Source organism: Myxine glutinosa, chromosome 9 (genome assembly GCF_964187855.1).
Source record: "Myxine glutinosa chromosome 9, kmMyxGlut1.1, whole genome shotgun sequence".
Lineage (NCBI taxonomy): Eukaryota > Metazoa > Chordata > Myxini > Myxiniformes > Myxinidae > Myxine > Myxine glutinosa.
The window spans coordinates 21721740-21741784 of NC_136269.1; the positions used below are offsets into that span (position 1 = coordinate 21721740).

General features: G+C 46.2%; 1 protein-coding gene across 1 annotated transcript in view; it reads right to left on the reverse strand.

Annotated features, from left to right (window-relative positions):
- Window positions 1-6198: 6198 nt before the first annotated feature.
- The window catches only part of LOC137434744 (protein mono-ADP-ribosyltransferase PARP6-like), a 36818-nt gene continuing 22971 nt past the window's right edge, over window positions 6199-20045 (reverse strand). Inside the window, exons 9-12 of the mRNA XM_078785080.1 lie at window positions 10410-10479; window positions 10078-10118; window positions 9917-9977; window positions 6199-6287 (exon numbers count right to left, since the gene is read on the reverse strand). Of these exons, the coding sequence (XP_078641206.1) occupies window positions 6199-6287; window positions 9917-9977; window positions 10078-10118; window positions 10410-10479 (261 nt within the window). The remainder of the gene's footprint in view (window positions 6288-9916; window positions 9978-10077; window positions 10119-10409; window positions 10480-20045) is intronic.

The following is a 20045-nucleotide window of genomic DNA, read 5'->3' on the forward strand; positions in this document are numbered from 1 at the left end:
TGAGTGAGGCTTTATATTTCGTGATTGGCAAGGATTCGATGATGTGCAATTGGCGCAGGCCTCATGGACCGATTGGCTGTTATCCTCCCTGAGATTTGGTTGTATCTTGTCAAATCAATAAACATTGCGTACACTGGAAGGCATGCCAGAACATTAAGGTTGATAAGACTATAACTGCCCAATGATACATGACACCTTTGTTATGTATTGCATGGGATTAAACCGGAAGGCGGATATAAAAGAGGCGGGGCATACTGCATGGCAGAGGAAGCTGGGCCTACGCTGGGCGCTTGTGGTTTTCCCGGCTGCGCAATAAACGACCGATGGTGCACTCAAACTGTCTTCCCAGCCTGATACTTTACTTGGCGACGAAGGTGGGATCCTGGTGAGCGCGTGCAAAGCAAGCTGAGCTATTGCTGTTAGCTATTGGCCTGCCAACTCGTTATTTCACGGCATACGCCACTTGAGCACCATGTCCTACGGCCGGATTGACGAGTTCAACCCGCGCGAAGGAAGCTGGGAGGCGTACATTGAGCGTCTACACTACAGTATTAATACCAAGCTAACGGCATCGAGGATGATGCCAGGAAGAAAGCAATCCTGATGTCGGTATGCGGCAGCGAGACATTTACTGTTCTGAAGAATCTCGCCATGCCCAGGACCACGATGGATTGAACACACGCCGAGCTTGTGGCAGCAATGAAGGAGCACTGCGAACCTACACCCTCAGTCATTGTGAGTCGATTCAATTTTTACATGTGTCGCCAAACCTCAACGCAGTCCATTTCGGCATTCATAGCTCACCTGAAACACCTTGCCCAGCATTGCCAGTTTGGTGCTACATTCGACGACATGCTAGGGGACTTGCTCATAGTGGGAGTGGAGCAAGATCGAATTCGCCGGCGCCTACATGCTGAAAGGACTCTGACATTTTCCAGTGCAATAGACATTGCTATCGCAATGGAGTGTGCAGACAAAAATGCTGCAGACATTGCACGCTCCATCACTTACCAGCCTAGAGCTGACGTGTCATCTGTCAACCGGGTGGGACAACATCCGACCAGAAAATCCAACGCCAAAACACCTGGAAACTGCTTGGCAGCTGGTGCTGACAAATGTTTCCGCTGCAAATGCCACTACGTGCCGTTTCAAGAATGCCGCTTGCAACTACTGCCACAAGATGGGTCATATCGCCTCTGCGTGCTTGTCTCGAAAACGGAGGGCAAGGAGAGAGGAATGCAAAACCCACCTCCTTGACTCAGAGCATAACCAAGAAGATGTGACTGATGGAGACAGCCCTAACAGCCACAGTGTTCAGTTGTATGACCTTTTCCACACAAAGTCTGGCAGACAGTCTACTCCAATACTGGTTATAGTAGATATAGATGGACGGAACATGGAAATGGAGATAGACACGGGGGCTGCCGTCTCACTCATGAGCAAAGCAGCTTTCCGTAACCTGTGGGGGAATTGTGAACATCCCAGCCTCCATTGGACCCCAATCCAACTCACCACATATACTGGTGAGTCAATACAAGCCCGCGGGTCGTGTGATGTCACAGTAACCTACGGAAACAACACTCACCAATTATAACTCTTGGTCGTCCCTGGGGATGGACCCACACTTCTCGGGCGAAACTGGCTCGATGTTGTCAAACTCAATTGGGAACACATCCACCAACTACAGGCTTCCAAGCCACCAACTGTACTGCAGCACCTCCTCGGGAGATACCCGGACATCTTCAAGGATGAACTCGGGATATTGAAGGGCTTCACTGCCAAGCTCAACATTGAGAAAGATGTGAAGCCAATTTTCTGCAAAGCACGCCCAGTCCCTCTCGCATTGCAAGAAAAAGTTGGCGCAGAATTAGCCAGACTGGAAAAGTTAGGTATCATTGAGTCAGTTCAGTACTCAAATTGGGCTGCTCCAGTTGTTCCTGTTGTGAAGGCAGACAGGTCGATACGCCTTTGTGGGGGTTACAAAATGTCGATCAACAAATGTTCCACCTTGGACAAATATCCAATACCAAGGATCGATGACTTATACGCAAAACTGAGTGGAGGACAGTCCTTTACCAAGCTCGACATGAGATCGGCCTAACTGCAAGTCATTCTGGATGAGGATTCCAAAGAATATCTCACCATCAACACGCATCGGGGGCTCTACAGATACAACCGCCTGAGTTTTGGTGTCAAATCGGCGCCAGGAATCTACCAACGCTGTATGGACAGCCTGTTCGCTGCTGAACCACACGTTGTTGTTTACCAAGACGACATCCTAGTCACTGGCCGCTCAGAGCTTCATCATCTGGACAACCTCGAACGTGTGCTACGTATTATTTCCGACTCTGGACTACGCCTGCGGAGAGACAAGTGCGAGTTCATGGTTCCGTCGGTGACCTATTTGGGCCATCGTATCAGTGCTGAAGGCTTACATCCCACAGAAGAGAAGATCAGAGCAATCAAAGATGCCCCTGCTCCGACAAACATTTCTGAACTCAAGGCTTACATTGGCATGCTGCAGTACGACAGCAGGTATATCCCAAACATTGCTACCATACTGGGCCCACTGTATTGCCTGTTAAAAAAAGGCATCAGCTGGAAATGGGACATTCTGGAGTCAGCAGCCTTCCAGAAGTCAAAAGACATGCTGCGGTCTTCAAATGTGCTAGTTCACTACGACCCAGACAAAGATATGGTCCTGTCGTGTGATGTGAGTCAGTACGGGGTTGGTGCTGTTTTGTCACACAACATGCTAGATCACACAGAGAGACCAATAGCATTCGCATCTCGTACACTGTCTCCTGCTGAGAAGAACTACAGTCAGCTGGACAAAGAAGGACTCGGCATTGTATTTGGAGTTAAGAAGTTTCACCAGTACGTTTTCGGTCGGAATTTCACGATTTACACGGACCACAAGCCACTGATTAGTTTGTTTGGTCCATCAAAGGCTACCTCAGAGGTCTTACCGCCTCGGATCATGCACTGGTCACTTTCACTCTCGGCTTATGATTACGATATTACGTACAGACCTGGCTCCACAATTTCAAATGCAGACGCCATGAGTCGCCTACCACTTCCGGACACAGTGTTTGACCCCCCTGTACCTGGCAGCGTGATATCTCTGATGGACTTTTTGAATGACAACCCAATTGATGCCAACCAGATACGGACCTACACCAGGCGTGACCCACTTCTTTCCAAGGTCATTCGTGCTACTGGGCATGGGTGGGGCCTTCTACACGATGCTGACCCTGAATTGAATTCTTACAAGGTCAGGCAAAATGAACTAAGTGTCGAGAATGGCTGCTTGCTGTGGGGATGCCGAGTGGTCATTCCCCCAAACTTGCGCACAAAGATTTTGGACCAGCTTCACGATTGTCATCCAGGCATTGTAAGAATGAAATCGCTGGCACGGAACTATGTCTGGTGGCCTCACCTCGACTCTGACATCGAACAGTGTGTGAAACATTGTTATCCATGCCAAAGCAGTCGAAACGCCCCTGCTAAGGCACCACTACACCCCTGGGAATGGCCCACTGAACCATGGCAGAGGATTCATCTTGACTATGCTGGACCCATCGAAGGCCGTATGATCCTTGTTGTTACGGACGCTCACACTAAATGGATCGACGCCTATGTAACACATACAGCAACCTCACATGCTACCATAGAGAGGCTGTGCCAGTGCTTTGCCACTCATGGTTTGCCACGCTTGAGAGTCATGGACAATGGGACCTGTTTCTCAAGTTCTGAATTCACTGAATTCACCCGCCTGAATGGTATAATTCACAAGTTTGTGAGCCCACACCATCAAGCTTCAAATGGATTATCTGAAAGCTCTGTGAGTTTTGTAAAGTCTGGTCTAAGTAAGATACACGGCGGAAGCCTTCAGACCAGACTATCACCTGTGCTTTTCGCTCACCACATCACTCCCCACACAACGACAAGGGTGACACCAGCTGAGCTGCTGATGAAACGACGTGTGCGTACACGACTGGATTGTCTAAGACCAGATGTGGTGTCGGTTGTGTATTGGAAGAACCGATTGGTTGTTTCCTCCCTGAGATTTGGTTGTATCTTGACAAATCAATAAACATTGCGTGCACTGGAAGGCATGCCAGAACATTAAGGTTGATAAGACTATAACTGCCCAATGATACATGACACCTTCCTCACAAGAATTAATACCTGTTAAAAACACTTTGCCCCCCTTGTGGAGACGTTTATTATTTTTTAGGGAATGATGGAATGTATGCTGCAGCAGAGGGTCTTCAGCACATGCTCCACCTCAATTAAACTTTTTGCATCTGAAGGTCTGCAGCTTTTCCTCTTGTATAAAATGCACATGAGGATAACATAATAATAATAATGCACAAGTTCCCTACCTGAGGAATTTTGACACAGGAGGACACCATTAGGCCCATCAAGGCCTGAGCTATTTTGCCAACCTCTGTTTTGTTGTCAGTACTCTATCCTTTTAAACGATGAGCATCAAGCAAGGAAGCAGCACGTACAAGGAAGCAGCACGTATTTTTTAAACTCTCTGGTGGGAGTCAGCTGGGGTTCGAACTGTCGACCTCCCAGAGTCAGAGTGGGCATTTTAACCATTAAGCCACCAAAGATGCCATAATATTAGCTAAGAAGTGCATGCATGGAAGGAGCAACACAAATTTGCTTTGTGAGAGATGGGAATGTATATGCCCTTTAAAGCTCAGAATATTCCTTTCCCTTATTATTATTATTTTTGATGGGATATTGCCCGCCACAAAGCCATAAGGCCACTCGAGGTGAGGGCTACAGGGTGGGTGCCTTAAATAAAAAAACGAAATAACATCTCATAAGACAAGAATGGCACTCGGCAGAGTGCCTACCTCCGCCAGGCTGAACATTTTATGTTTTGCATCCAAAGAATAGGCCAGATCTGCATCCGAACATTGACTAACATCTAATGAGCTTGTTCTTGTCACCTACCCAACTCATCCACCAAGGTTTGTCAGAATCCGTCCATAACCTTTTGAGATATCATGCTATATGGACTCGGACCCCGACATTCGCGGGGGATACACTCCTGGAAAATGACGCGGAAGTTGGAACAGCGAATGTGGGGGCATTGTAAAAATTCAATGATAAAAGGAGAGATAGGTTCTGGGCATTTCAAAATCCGCAAATGTTGAAGAAAATCCACGAATGTCAACGAAAATCTTGCGAATCTTGGGACATTGTTTCATTGTGGATAAGTGTTTTCATTCTATGCAGTAACACGTGGGGGATGACATGTTATGCAGCTGGTGGAATATCCCGTGAAGCAATGTTTACCATGCGAATAGCGGGATATCATGTGAAGCAATGTTTACCATGTGAATGGTGGGATATCCTGCGAAGCAATGTTTACCATGTGAATGGTGGGATATCATGCGAAGTTTGCTTATAGCACAGCTAAAATATTTTTATGTGGCCACTAACAGGCATGAAAACACGAAGCGCAAGGCCAGGAATATCAATGCAGGTCATGCTTGCGGCTCGTGGAATTTTTATGTTTTTGTGCCCACAAAAAACCGCGAATTCACCAGACACAAGGCCACGGATGTAGAAGCCGGTCAGAATTTATCAACCTGTGAATACGCGGGGTCCACAAATGTTGGAACCGCAAATGTCGGGGTTAGAATGTATTGTGTTTGACCCGATCTCTCAATGATGAAGAATCACTTCAAAAAATTGAAAACTCTCATATCTGGATCCGGATCTTCACCAAAATGGAATCAAATCGTCCTCATGGCACGGCCAACCTGTCTACCAGGTTAAAATATTTCACCAACAGATATTCCTGGATTTAACTCACCAATATGATTCCCCACAAAAATATATGTATTTTGGAGCCCTGCATGACCGGTGACAGAATCAAACGACTTCTTGACGAAAATAGCAAAACTACACCCACAAGTGACTAAGGAACGTCACACACAGATTAGGCAAATTCAGCCACAACATGTGAGTGAGACCAAGGGGGATCACACTGACGTCATGCGAGACCGAGAGTGGCATCTCCTTTGATGTTCCTGGAAGCTGCCGTTGATCTGATGTCAAGTATAAATGTTTTAAAAGTCCAAATGGAAAAAAAAAAATCAACTTTGGGTGGCCTCAGGTAATTTGGGATCAGCTTTGTATACCTGGAATCACTATTTCATGGATCAGTACTTACACAAATAGAAGGCGGATGCAGATGTGGTGAGGGCGTGAAATACGCCAGACGTTTCCATATTTCTTCAGGGAATCTGACTTGATCACTGATGGAGAGGGAATGCTTCAATGAATAATTCACATAAAGGTTTAGGTGCACATAACAACATGGATAACAAGAACGGCATTCAGTAGATAGCATACCTCCGCCTGGTTGGCCATATCACTCAATGGTGCAAAATCATTCAAAAAAAATAAATAATTATCATATCCGAATCCACATTCAGATCTTCACCAAAATCTAATCTATTTGTCCTTGTCACACACACAACTTGTCCAACGAGTTTCGTCCAAATCCATCCATAACTTTTTAAGATATCTTGCGATGTATCATTTTGGCCCTATCTCTCAATGGTGAAGAATCACTCAAAGAATTTAATAATTCTCATATCCGAATCCAGATTCAGATCTTCACCAAAATCGAAGCTATTTGTCCTTGTCAGACACCCAACCGGTGGTCCATCAAGTTTCGTCCAAATCCGTCCACAACTTTTTGAGATATCCTGCTAAGTATCGTTTTTGGCCCGAACTCCCAATGGTGAAGAATCACTTTAAAAATTCTAGTAGCCGGATCCGAATCCGGATCTTCACCAAAATCGAATCATTTCGTCCTTGTCACATACACCACATCTCTTCCAGAATCCATCCACAACTATTTTAGATATTTTGTTCACAAACAAACAAATGAACAAACAGAAAATCGGTCAGAGACAGAGGACTTGCCGGAATGTACTTTTTTTCAGGAGTGTTGGTTAGAAGGGAACCGGATAATGTTTGACAGTTGTTAGTAAAAAAAACAACTGTTTTTGACCCTGAGTTTGACCTTTCAAGGTCACTCAAGGTCAAAGGTCATGGTGCCAAATGAAATGTTGTATGTGACTTCCTATATGTCAGTAACGGTAAGTGTATGCATATCTCTGGTACTTTTAGAGTTGCTAGGGCATGCCCGTACTATATATATATCTAAAATTATATCCCCCCCCCCTCTATTTACATGAAATGGTTTGGTCCATTCGCAAAGCCAAAGCGAACGGCTTGCGAGTACGGTGACAATCCTCCCCCCCCCCCCCCCTCTATTTACATGAAATGGTTTGGTCCAAAGTGAACGGCTTGCGAGTACGGTGACAATCCCCCCCCTCTATTTACATGAAATGGTTTGGTCCAAAGCGAACGGCTTGCGAGTACGGTGACAATCCCCCCCCTCTATTTACATGAAATGGTTTGGTCCAAAGCGAACGGCTTGCGGAGTTTGGTAAAGAAATCGCCATAGCGTGCACAAACGCGCAGGAAAGCGAATGAATCGCAAATTAGTTTTAATTAGTTGTAAAACATAGTTTAACGCCAACATAGTTTGCCAACGTGAAATAAATGAATACGCTCTCAAATGTGCCGTCCGAGGCAGAGTCTGTTCGCCACGTTCGGCACACGTGATAGCTCGCTGCTCTCTGATTGGTTGAATCGTTTTTTGGACATAGCTCGGTAACCACTTGTCCGATTAATTTCAAACCTTGAAAAGGCACATCCTCGGGTCCCCAGCAATATACCTGGCAAGTTTAAAGTATATCGGACCGGTAGTTGTCGAGAAACAGCGGTCGCATACAGACACACACACACACACACACACACACACACACACACACACACACAGAGATTACTGGAATTATAGATAGATAATGGTTTGAAATATATGTTAAATGAAAACTCGACCCCCCTGATTTCACGTTTTGGGTGACCTGGAGCTTGACCTTGGGCCTAGAGAGTTAAAAATTGGGCACAGTATATTCCAGGGCAAGGCAAATATGTGTGTAAACTATGGCGATGCTATGTGCAACGATGTAGACGTAGTACTGCGCACAAACAGACAGACAGACAAACCAACCGACCAACATACAGACTTGGCAATTAATATGGAATATTTTTTTTTTCTTGACTTTGGTTTACTTTCTTAACTCAGTATATCAATCTAGTGAGTTTCTTTTACACTTTGGTGATTTATTTGTTAAAAGAACCGTCACTGATTGTCTGTTGCAGCAAGAAGTCAACAACAGGATTATATCACAGGTGCCGTGGCAAAATGTACGGACAGGTGCATTTGATGATTGGCTTCACAGTCGGGTATACAAGGGTTGTTGCGTTCTGTATTAGTGGAAAACAACTGCTGCACGTCTCCAAAAGTTATTGCCGCTTCCTCTGGAGATGGTCCGTCAACTCGACAATGCTGTTTGTCATGGAGTGGTGGCTTTACGAAATTACGGCATGAAACAGCGTGCTATTGCTCGGCAGTATGGCATCACTCAAGGTCAGGTGTCAAAGAATCTGAAACGAAATGCTCAGAGGGGTGTCCCTACTCCAATACCGAGGCCAGGATGTCCCCGCAGAACCACAAGGAGGGATGATCGCCAGCTACACCGGTTAGTCCGCAATGGCCGTACCAAGTCAGCTAATCGGCTTAGGGCTGAGTGGCAGCAACTGACAAATGTGCCTGTATCCAGAAGGCTAGTCAACCAAACGACTGGTTCAAGCAGGCTATCGTGCCAGGCGTCCCCTGAGAAAGCCACGCCTGACCAGACAACACCGCCAGCGCCGATTGCAGTGGGCCAGAGAGCACCGTCAATGGCAGCCAGGACACTGGAATCATGTGATCTTCAGTGACGAGTCTAGATTTCTGGTCTATCGTCAAGATGGTCACGTCCGAGTGTGCAGACAAGTGCATGAAGCCTACAACAAAGATTGTATAGTGCCAAGAGTCCAAGCTGGAGGTGGTGGGGTGACCGTTTGGGCTGCTTTTCATGCAGGGGGCAAAACTGACCTGGTTGTTCTGAATGGAAACCTGAACCAGTTCAAGCACAGGGCCATTCTGGAAGAAACATTGCTTCCATTTGCTCATGCAGCCTTTCGAGGAAACTTTGTCTTCCAAGATGACAATGCATGGCCTCATCGTGCTTGCATGATCCAACACTTTCTTGCTGACCGTGGTGTAGAGCATATGGAGTGGCCTGCCATGTCCCCGGCTATGAATCCGATAGAGAACTTGTGGGCAGAATTAACGCATCAAATCGACCACTTGGACCAGCAGCCGACCTCTGTGCGTGAATTGCAGCAGGCTATTGTCACTGCATGGCAAGCGATTCCTGTCCAAACCTTGGCAAATCTCGTTAACAGCATGCCTCAACGTGTACGTGCTCTCCTGAATGCTCGTGGGGGTTACACGAAGTACTGAACTGTAATTTTACTGTCCGTAATCCCAGTCGTAATTTAACTTTTGTTTTTGTTTAAAAAAAAATTGGCTAATGTGCAAAATAAAGAGATACTTCTGGAAAACGTGCAGAAGTTTAACACAGTACTGTCCATGAATTGAGTTCGATATCAGTTTACATCACTTTGAAGGATCAATTTATTTGTTTCGAAATGTCAAATGTGGTTTTTGTTTCTTTTAAAGGTCACATTAACAAAATCTAGAATAATTTCAACATAATTCCAATGAACTTTTGGTTCGAAGACATCTTGAAAAGTAAGTTCACCCCCACAAAAAAAATATTCCATATTAAATGCCAAGTCTGTAGTTGCCGGGATCTATTCCGGCAAGTAACAAACAGACAGGGGTGAAAACATAACCTCCATCCACCTTTGGTGGCGGAGGTAATAAGGAATTCAAATGAGAAGAAAAGTAGCTTACCTTCACATAAAGCAATGCAATTCATGTTGATGTTGGACTTAAACAATTCCTCGCTTTGATACTGGAGTGAAAGGAAAACATTGCGGAATGTTAGTCGCAACGATACCGGCTTACTTTGGAATGACATTAAAACTTTCTATTCAAAAATTCCTCAACATTACCTCGATGGGTCTGGTGTTGGCGATCCGGTTCACATCGATATCTGCACAAAGAAGAAACACAACATTTGAATAAAAGAAGCACAACCGATGTACTTTTGGAATGGAAACGGCAAATAAGAATATTGATGAATATTAACAGATTTCTACTGGAATGATGAAGAAATAAAACGTCATTTCTGCAGATGAATTCTGCAAATTTCTGCAGATGATGTTTCTTCATTTCTTGATGAGTTTTCAACTGGCAAGGATCATTTAGAAGAAAAATGTTTGTGATGTGTGAGCATGAGCGGATATTTGTCATGTCTTCATTTAATTTTAACACAATGACTCACAGGAGTAACGGCAGGCGATATTATAAAGCGGGGACGTATATATACCCGCTCCATACATTGCTCCATGTTTCTAAAGAAGAAAGAAAGACAACAACAACAAAGAACACAATAGGTTAAGCATGGCACGTGTAAAGTTACACTACCCCTCCAAAACCTTTCAATACAATCGCATCACGTCCCTGCAATGCAAGAAACTCACATTATAGGTGGGTTAGACGCCACCTGCGAACTTATTCATGGCCACAACCTCGTTGCAGCTGTCCACCACCCTAAGTATTACATTGCTACCAACATCAAACAGAGACAACTATCGGGGCCGCCTCTTCGTGGTGGTTGTACCCCCCAATGCAAGCCACGGGCCAAATCTTCCCCATTTTCACCTGCTGCCTGGATTCGTTAGGGCAGCGTAGTCACGGTTAGAGTGCCGATCGGTCCCCATGAACCAGCCCTTTCCCTCTTGTCCGTCTCTCTTTTTCTCTCTTTTTTTTTCTTCTTTTTTCTCTCTCTCTCTCTCTCTCTCTCTCTCTCTCTCTCTCTCTCTCTTCCTCTCTTCCTCTCTTCCTCTCTCAATGTTTCACTTAATTTAATTAAACGCTTAATTTTGCTCTTGATGTGGTCATAGCTCTTGCATGAGCATTTCCTTTAAAATTGTTTGTGGTTTGTTTGTGTCTTCACCTTTGGTTTGTAAAAATTTTATACTTGCTGGTTTCCTTTAAATATCCTTTGCTCCTTTTGGTGAATTCATGATCCTTACGAAATGTTTCTTTAAACTGGTTGCTTTGCTTACAACCGCTTTGTGGAATTGCTTGTATTTTTATAATAAAAGGGCACAAAAGTCTCTCTCTCTCTCACCCCCTGCAGGCCGTTTGTGTTGGGCATGGCGTCATGGCGGCTGTGAGCAACTGATCTGTGTTGTAGTGGGTCCGTTGTGAGATTTCCTCCTCTCCTGCCCTCCCCTGCCCCCTTCCCTCTTCCCTCTTCTTTTCCATCCTGTGTACTTTGACATTTTGTTTTCATCCGTTCTACACCTTTGTCTTCGAGAGAGAGAGAGAGGATTGAGAGCGGGCCCATTTTGGGTGCGGCCTACTGGGTTTGACGGCGCTTTGTAAGCCATTTTTGTGCTTGTAATGCACGTTTATTATTTACTTTAGTTCGATTATTTAGGTTTGATACGTTCTTGTCCGGTTCGGACAAGTGGAGGGATGGGGGGTAAATTCGCTGGTATGGCGAATACACACTCTCGTTATGAGGCGTTCGAAAATTTAACACATAAGCATGCATTCGCATGTGTTCCACCTGAAGGAGCTCCTACTGAGGACATTATCCTTGCCGTGGGATCCATCATCGGAGACGGTAATGTTCGAGCGGCATCACGAATGAACCAGAAATTTGTTGTCTTCGTGTCGGAAGAAAAGTTCGTTCATGACGTCGTTAGTACCGGTCTAACCATAAATGGTGGTCATTATATTACGGTATCCCCTATGGATACGCCAGCTACCAAGATAACAATATCCAATGTACCACCGTTCATGCCAGGCGAGAAACTCCTATCCGTTCTGTCTCATTATGGTAAAATTGTTTCCCGATCTCAATGATTCCGCTCGGGTGTCGCAGCGATCGTGTGAAACATGTAATGAGCTTTAGGAGGCAGGTGTACATGATTCTCCCGGATCGCAGAGCCGATACAGGTTTAAATATATCCTTCAAAGTATCGATGGACAATCGGGAATACCACATGTATGCTTCCTCAGCCTCCTTAACATGCTTTAATTGTGGAGAATTCGGACACGTTAAAAGGTTTTGTCCGAAGACCTCTTGTCCAAAGTGTGGTTAATCGGGACATAACGAAAGAGATTGTAAAAAGGCCAATCCCTCCACCGCGCCTTCCGACACCCCGACCGTGCTCTCTGACACCCGGACCGTATCTCCTGTCACCCCTACCGTACCTTCCGTCACCCGGACCATACCCTCTGACACCCTGACCGCACCTTCGGACGCCCCAACCGTACCTTCTGACACCCCGACCGTACCTTCTGACACCCCGACCGTACCCACCGACCCCCCGTCCGTACCTTCTGACACCCGGACCGTACCTTCTGACACCCCGACCGTACCTTCTGACATCCCGACCGTACCTTCTGACGCCCCGACCGTACCTTCTGACACCCCGACCGTACCTTCTGACACCCCGACCGTACCTTCTGACACCCCGACTGAGTTGTCTGACACACCGGTGCTCTCCGATTCCAATGTGATGACACCCACCGATGTGACTGACACAACTAGCATTGCCCCCTTTCCCGAACCCATGAACGAAGAATCCATAGTGTATGCTAAAAAGCGAAGAGCACCAGTGCTAAGCAATTTCGCTGGTGCTGCAAAGAAGGCGGTCATGGGCGGCACCATTCCCGTTGCACATGTGTTCGAGTGTCCCTCTGACATTCCCTCACTAACTGAGTATATGAATACCATTGCCAACGATACCAGCGAGTCTCATTATGTAAATGAGCCGAAAAATATAATTTGTACCTCTCACCTGGAAGTTTCCGAGTGCGAAACCTCTAGTGAAATTACTACCATTTCCGAGCTGGGGAATGGTTTTCCGCTTGTTTCCCCTTTAAATACCGAGCAGACTAAGGATTCAATAAACATTCCCAGTTTACAAACGGGGCCGGTAAATCTGAGTTTGCCGGGATCTCAAACCCAAGCTCCAATCCCAGATACAAAAAATATCCACCAAAGTGTTAACGAGTGCTCACGGGAACACCTTGGGAAACTTGTGAAGGTGCCTCCAGACAAGATCGCGGGGGCAGCAGGTAATACCCCAGAACCTGACGACATGTTATCTGACGTGTCTGAGTCCGAGGATGACATTGAGGCAACCGAGCTGTCACAATCGGTGACAGGTCACTCACAGGTATCCCCTCAACTCATTTTTACCTTCCTTAACGAAACGTATCGTCACCGTAACATCGTAAATAAAGACTATTTCCCTGACTTGGCAGCATTCATTTGCACCGCAAAGTCAATAATCAAAGCACATGAGGATTTTGACCTGACGAGATCTCAATTCCACAGATTAAGAAAGTTTGTTACTCGAGCAGGTACGGAATGTTCCCAAGCACAGGTCGATTTCATTAACACGGAATGAAAAATATCTCCCTTGCGACCTTAAATATGAATGGTGGGGGTGCAAGTCACCTCCGTCAGGCCCAAGTCAAAAACTTGTTTGATCGTTAAAAGGCAAATGTTCTTTTACTGCAAGAGACCCACATCACACCGAACGGGGAACATGACTGGTGCCAAACTTTTAAAGGGCAATGCTATTTTAGCAATCTGTCAGCCTCAACTGCTGGGGTTGGTTTTTTTCGAAAGCCAGGTCTAGCTTTCGAGTCTTGCTATTTTCATGAAGTCATAAAAGGCCGGCTTATTTCCCTTCAGCTTATACATCAAAACTTCCGCTGCACCATTTTTAATGTGTACGCACCCAGTGAGAGCAGGGATCGAAAGGCCTTTTTCACCTCCATGATAAATCACCTGAAATCAGTTCATCTCGACCAATGTGTGTGCATCGGTGGTGACTTTAATTGCACCTTTGACCCTTCGAAGGACAGAAATTCTGCAGAACCTCACCCCGAGTTCCATGCGGACCTGTCCCGTTTCTTTAAGACGGCCGGTCTACTTGATGTTTGGCGATTGCATCACCCCAGCATAGCCCAGTATACCTGGTGTCGATGTGCCAATGGTAGGGTGTCTTCGGCAAGACTCGACCGCTGGTACATTAATGTACCCTTTAGGAACGTCGCGGCCTCTTCAGGTTGTTTTCCGTCATTGTTTTCAGACCACCATATGGCAACCTTAGATCTTTCTTTTCCTCGACCCACATGCAGAAATAGTTACTGGAAGTTTAACGTTAAACTTTTAGAAGATAGTTTATTTACAGATTCCTTTCGTGATTTCTGGGCTGAAATGAGTACAAAAAAAATCTTCTTTCTCCTCAATTAGTCTTTGGTGGGACAACCTAAAGGCCCAAATTCGAGTATTTTGCCAACAATTTAATTCACACTGTACCAATGTAAAACATATCACGATGGCTTGCTTAGAAGCAGATATCTTTAGGATAGAGGGCAAGCTGGCCAATGAGAGCAACGCAGTGAACTATCGGTTGCTACTCGAGAAGAAGGCCCAATTAAGGGATTTGATCGATGAAAAAGCAGCGGGCACACTGGTTAGGCTAAGAATACAGAATATCAAGGTTTCAGATACACTGACTAAGTCTTTCTTTCATCTAGAAACTGTAGATAAACCAACACGACTTATATCTTCGGTTTTGGACCCAGGGGGGAACATCCTTACTAATCCAAGTGATATAAGATTAAATGTAATCGATTTCTTTTCTGATCTTTTCAAAGCCAAAACGGTTTCTCATGAAATGATGAATGTTTTGACCTCTCATCTTCCTTCTGTGACTGAGGCCCAACGTCTAGAACTGGATGCTCCAATTACCCTTCCAGAGTTAACCGGTGCACTTGATGAGATGGAGTCAGGAAAGGCCCCAGGCATCGATGGCCTACCCGCCGAATTTTTTTTGGCATTCTGGGACATTTTGGGCCCAGAGCTGCTCAACGTTCTGGATGCGTCTCTTTTATCCAGAGAATTGCCGCTCAGTTTTAGAAGAGCAGTACTCTGCCTGCTACCAAAGACCGGCGATCTCCGACACCTGTCAAACTGGCGTCCGATCTCTTTGTTGTGCACGGATTACAAACTGTTTTCCAAGGTCCTTGCGAACCGGTTGAAGACAGTTATTGGTGATCTGGTGTCACTTGATCAAAGTTGCAGCATCCCTGGCAGATCCATCTACGACAACATATTCCTAATAAGAGATTTGTTAACCGGTAAATGTGTCAAAGAGAATTTTGGATTGGTGTTTCTTGACCTTGCAAAGGCCTTTGATAGCATTGATCATAAGTTTTTGTGTCATGTGTTACAAGCTTGCGGGCTCGGTGCTAATTTTAGAGCCTACATAGTTTTGTTATATGCAAACATCTCCAGCTTGATCAAAGTTAACAACGAATTTTGCCCACCCATAAAGGTTCAGAGAGGGGTAAGGCAAGGTTGTCCACTTTCAGGTCTATTATTTGCCCTCCCCTTGGAGCCTCTCTTAATCGCTCTCAGAAAAGATATCCCTGGACTTGTTCTTTCTCCAGGACACCCACCTTTGACCCTGTCTGCATATGCCGACGACCTATGTGTCATCATAAAAAGAAAATGCGACAGTGACGCCTTGGCAAAGTGTTTGTTGGACTTCAACCTTGCCTCATCATTAAGATGCAATTGGGGGAAAAGCAAGGCTCTATGGTTCCCTTTTCCCAACAATGACTTACCTGTGCCACCGTTATTACCACCACCCCCCTTCCTGCAGAGCTAGTGTGGGCAAACGATGGCATCAAATATTTGGGCATCTTCCTCGGTCCTCCTCAGTATGTCCAGAACAATTGGGAGAGGATCATTGACCAGGTGGATAAGCGTTTGAGCTGATGGAAAAGAGCCCTACCCCACCTTTCCTCTAAAGGTCGTGTGCTGGTTGTCAACAACCTCGTCACTACCCTTTTGTGGCACCGTTTCATCTGCCTGCAACAACCGGAGGTTTTGCTTCAAGCTATTCAGAGAAAACTGGTGGATTATTTTTGGGGAGGCTTCCACTGGCTTCGACCCAGCGCCATATGTTGTCCCTCGGCCGAGGGTGGACATGGTCTTGTTGACGTGAAATGCCGCCTGTTGGCCTTCCGACTCCGCTCCATCCAACGCCTGCTTTATGCAGAACACTCACCAGACAAGCCCTTGGCCTGCTCCATTCTTCAATCAGCTGGGAGGCTCGGTTACGGACAGGAACTGTTTTTGACCAACCTTCAACACGTCGATGCATCTCTGCTTCCAGTCTTTTATCAGAGCCTCTTGAATGCCTGGCAGGGCGTTTCGATAAGTCGTCAAACAGACTCGTATGGCACTAACATGTTTGCACACGAGCCTTTATTTTTCAATCCACTTTTCCCCGATATCCTGAGGAGACGCGATTTCTGCCAACATTTTATAGTGGCCAACATTTTAAAGTGTGTCATCTCCGGCATGACTCTGGACATGGATGGAAACCTGCGAACGAGCTGGCGGACCTAACAGGTGTGATCCGAAGAGGCCACCAGCTAGGCCTACATTGGACCCAGGATGCAGAGGTTGAGCCCACAGTTCCAAAATTAATTGTGGCTTTTACCCCAAATGATCTGCCCCCCATGAGTACAGGGTCACCCCCCTTCCATGCTATGAGCAGCAAGAGCATTTATAGGTCTCGTGTGAAACTACTTCTTGGGGACCCACCTCTAGCTGGAGTTACCCGGTGGAAAGGACTCTTGCCTCCCAGTCCCCCCTCTGAGCCTTTATGGGATACAATGTATGCTGGACTTATATCTAAAAGAACAGGTGACCTTCAGCGGCGTTTGGCCCACTGGATTGTTCCTTCCAATGCTGTGATTCGTTTTTTTCCCCCCATTTCCGGCTGTTGCCCCTTTTGTCCGGAGAGGGAAGACTTGTTTCATGCCTTCATTAATTGTGAAAGACTTTCTCCTTTGCTTTATTGGTTAAATTTTATTTCCCATAGATTGCGGATTACCTTTTCTTTGAAGGCTTACATCTTTGGTTTTCCTCCCAAAAAGGAAACTACATCTATTGTATTCGGTTTCCTAACCGCTACCGCTAAACTTGCCGTATACCTGTCACGGAAGGCGAAACTGGGTGGTAGACCCATGCAAGAATGCTGTATTATGTTTTTTTTTAGTTCTTTGGTGTCAGCAAGGCTCAAACTTGAATTCAACGATGCCCAAACTGCAAACGACCTTGCAAATTTTATTGCGACCTGGTGTGTTGAAGGGATTTGTAAAGTTCAAGATAACAAATTGATAATTTATTTATAATATATTTCGGTTGTTCTCATACACTGTTCCATGCTTCTCCTTGCCGGCCTTTTTCTCCCCCTTGTCTTGACCTACTCTTTCTTTCTTCCATCTCTCCTCATGTTTGCAAATGCGAATGTAAATTTGTACATATAAAATTAATTATGCCTAGTTCAGAAATTACACCTCGGTTTTCTCCTTGTTTTTTTTTGGTATTTTCGCCTTTTCTGTTGTTTGGATTGCAGTGCACTGATTGTTTTTTCCTTGTGGGATTTCTATGACTTTGCTGATTTTCCTTGAAGAATTTCCTTTGGTGTTGCTCTTGTTTTATACTTTTATAATAAAAAGAGTTTAAAAGTCAAGTCTCTCTCTCTCTCTCTCTCTCGCCCGCGCCCTGCTGGCTGTTTGTGTGTTGGGCGTGTCAAGATGGCGGCTGTGTATGTGTGGTGAGGTGCGAGCTGCTCCGACTTTCGATCTTTCTACCTCCCCCTTTTTTTTGGTCGTTGTTCTCACCTTTCCTTTCCATTTTTGTTTATTTTCACATTGTGTATTCTCTGTCTCCCCCCACCACTCCATTTTCAACAAACCCGGATACCACAACCCTCGTCCTCCCTTCCCATTTTACCTCCCCCCCCCCCCCCCCCCCACCTCCCAGTTCCACGCCCGTTCCCCCCGCTCGGTCTTCCCTTCCTCCGACCGTTCCCCCCATCCCCCCCCCCACTCGTTCCCCTCCTCCCCATACTCGTTCCCCTTCTCCCCCCACTCGTTCCCCTCCCCCCACTCGTTCCCCTCACCCCACTCGTTCCCCTCACCCCACTCGTTCCCCTCCTCCCCACTCGTTCCCCTCCCCGCACTGGTTCCCCTCCTCACCTCCCTTCACGCCTCCATTGCATTCCTCGCTTGTGTTGCTATCTCTATTTTTATTTTTTTCCACTTTCGTTTCTTCACCTGAGATACAGAGAGAGCCCATGCCTTTCGCTGAGATCGAAGGGTGAGTCCATTGGCAGTCTGACGGGTTGTCGTGATTTCTCACCCTTTTCCTCATTGAGAGGTGTGTTTCCTCACGATAGTTTCGATCGTGCTGGTGAATGCAGAGTAGCGCTTTTCCCCTTTTTCCCCCTACTTGCACAGAAAGCTTAGGCCGAGGGTTTTCCGATCGTTGTAATGTCGGCACGTTCCCGCTGCGCGGCCCTTGAGGGCTTGACGCGGAAACATGGCGAGGTTTGCGTTCCTCCTGACGAGGTCACCATGGACATCGTTATTGCGGTGGGTAACATAATGGGGCTTGAGAAAATCCGTGCAGCTTCACGGATGAACAACGTGTGGTTATATTCGTATCTGAAGAGCAGCTTGTGCATCAAATTGTGGCGACCAGTTTGTCTACCGAGAATGGACATTTTGTCCTGGTCTCCCCACTGGACACCCCAGCTGTGAAAGTCTTGATATCAAATTGTCCTCCATTCCGGAAAACGATTTAATTTTAAAAGAGCTTTCTCGGCATGGTACAGTGGTGTCGGAGATCATGATGTTATCTCTGGGGTGTCGGAGATCACGATGTTATCTCTGGGGTGTCGGAGATCACGATGTTATCTCTGGGGTGTCGGAGATCACGATGTTATCTCTGGGGTGTCGGAGATCACGATGTTATCTCTGGGGTGTCGCAACGAGCAGGCTAAACACATCTCATCATGTCCTTCCGGCGGCAGGTGTACATTGTGTTTCCTGCATCCAATGTGGACAAGGTGCTCAACGCGGTATTTACGTTTCGTGTGGATAATCACGAGTACCAGGTATATGCGTCCACGGAAACTTTAAAATGTTTCGGCTGTGGGAACTTTGGGCATCTAAAACGGTTTTGTCTACAAATTGCCCCCGCAGTGGCCGAGCAGACAACACCCCCTGATACTGTGACAGAAAACGTACCATCGACATCGAAAACGTCCGAGAATGAAAACGTTTGGGATGGTTTTACACTCGTCTCCTCTTTGAGAAAGAGGAAAACACCTCGGAATGTCCCTCCACCCCATAAGGAAAAGAAGGTGGTGTTAGACTCCGATGCATTGGACTCAGTAACACCTGATAAAACATCGATGAGTAATCGATATGAAGTATTGCTAAATGTGAATGCAGATCCTCTGCCTGCTGCCGATATGGACCCTCAGCCTAATGTGGAGGAGTTGCATGCGCTCCCTCCAGATGACGTTGGAGTGCAAACTACGTTAAATCCTTGTGCGGATTATGATGAGTCGGGTCGAGACTCGACTGGGGGGCAAAAGAGCAAATTTCGACCCCTCAGTGTTCCAACGCACCTGACGGCGATCATTCAAATCAAATAGTCGTTGTACCGGCCAATTTAGAAAATGTACATGAGCACAATAATTGTCCCGAGGAAGAACCTCAAATTGTGCAACAGGTTGCAGAACACACGACCACCCTCCCCCCCCCCCTCCCCCACATTACCTGGGGTTCTGGTAGAACCTCTCCCTCAACCTGTTCCGACAGAAACAGGGCAGGATGACACCTGCACACCTTACAAAGTATTCTGTAGTCTCAAGAGCCAGGGGTCACAGATAGTGTTTCTGACATGTCTGAGGAGGAATCCGATGACATTAAGGAATTCCCCACATACAGTGATTCCAACGTCTTACCATAGCAAATACTCAAGTTTCTGAACCAGACTTTTAGAAAAAGA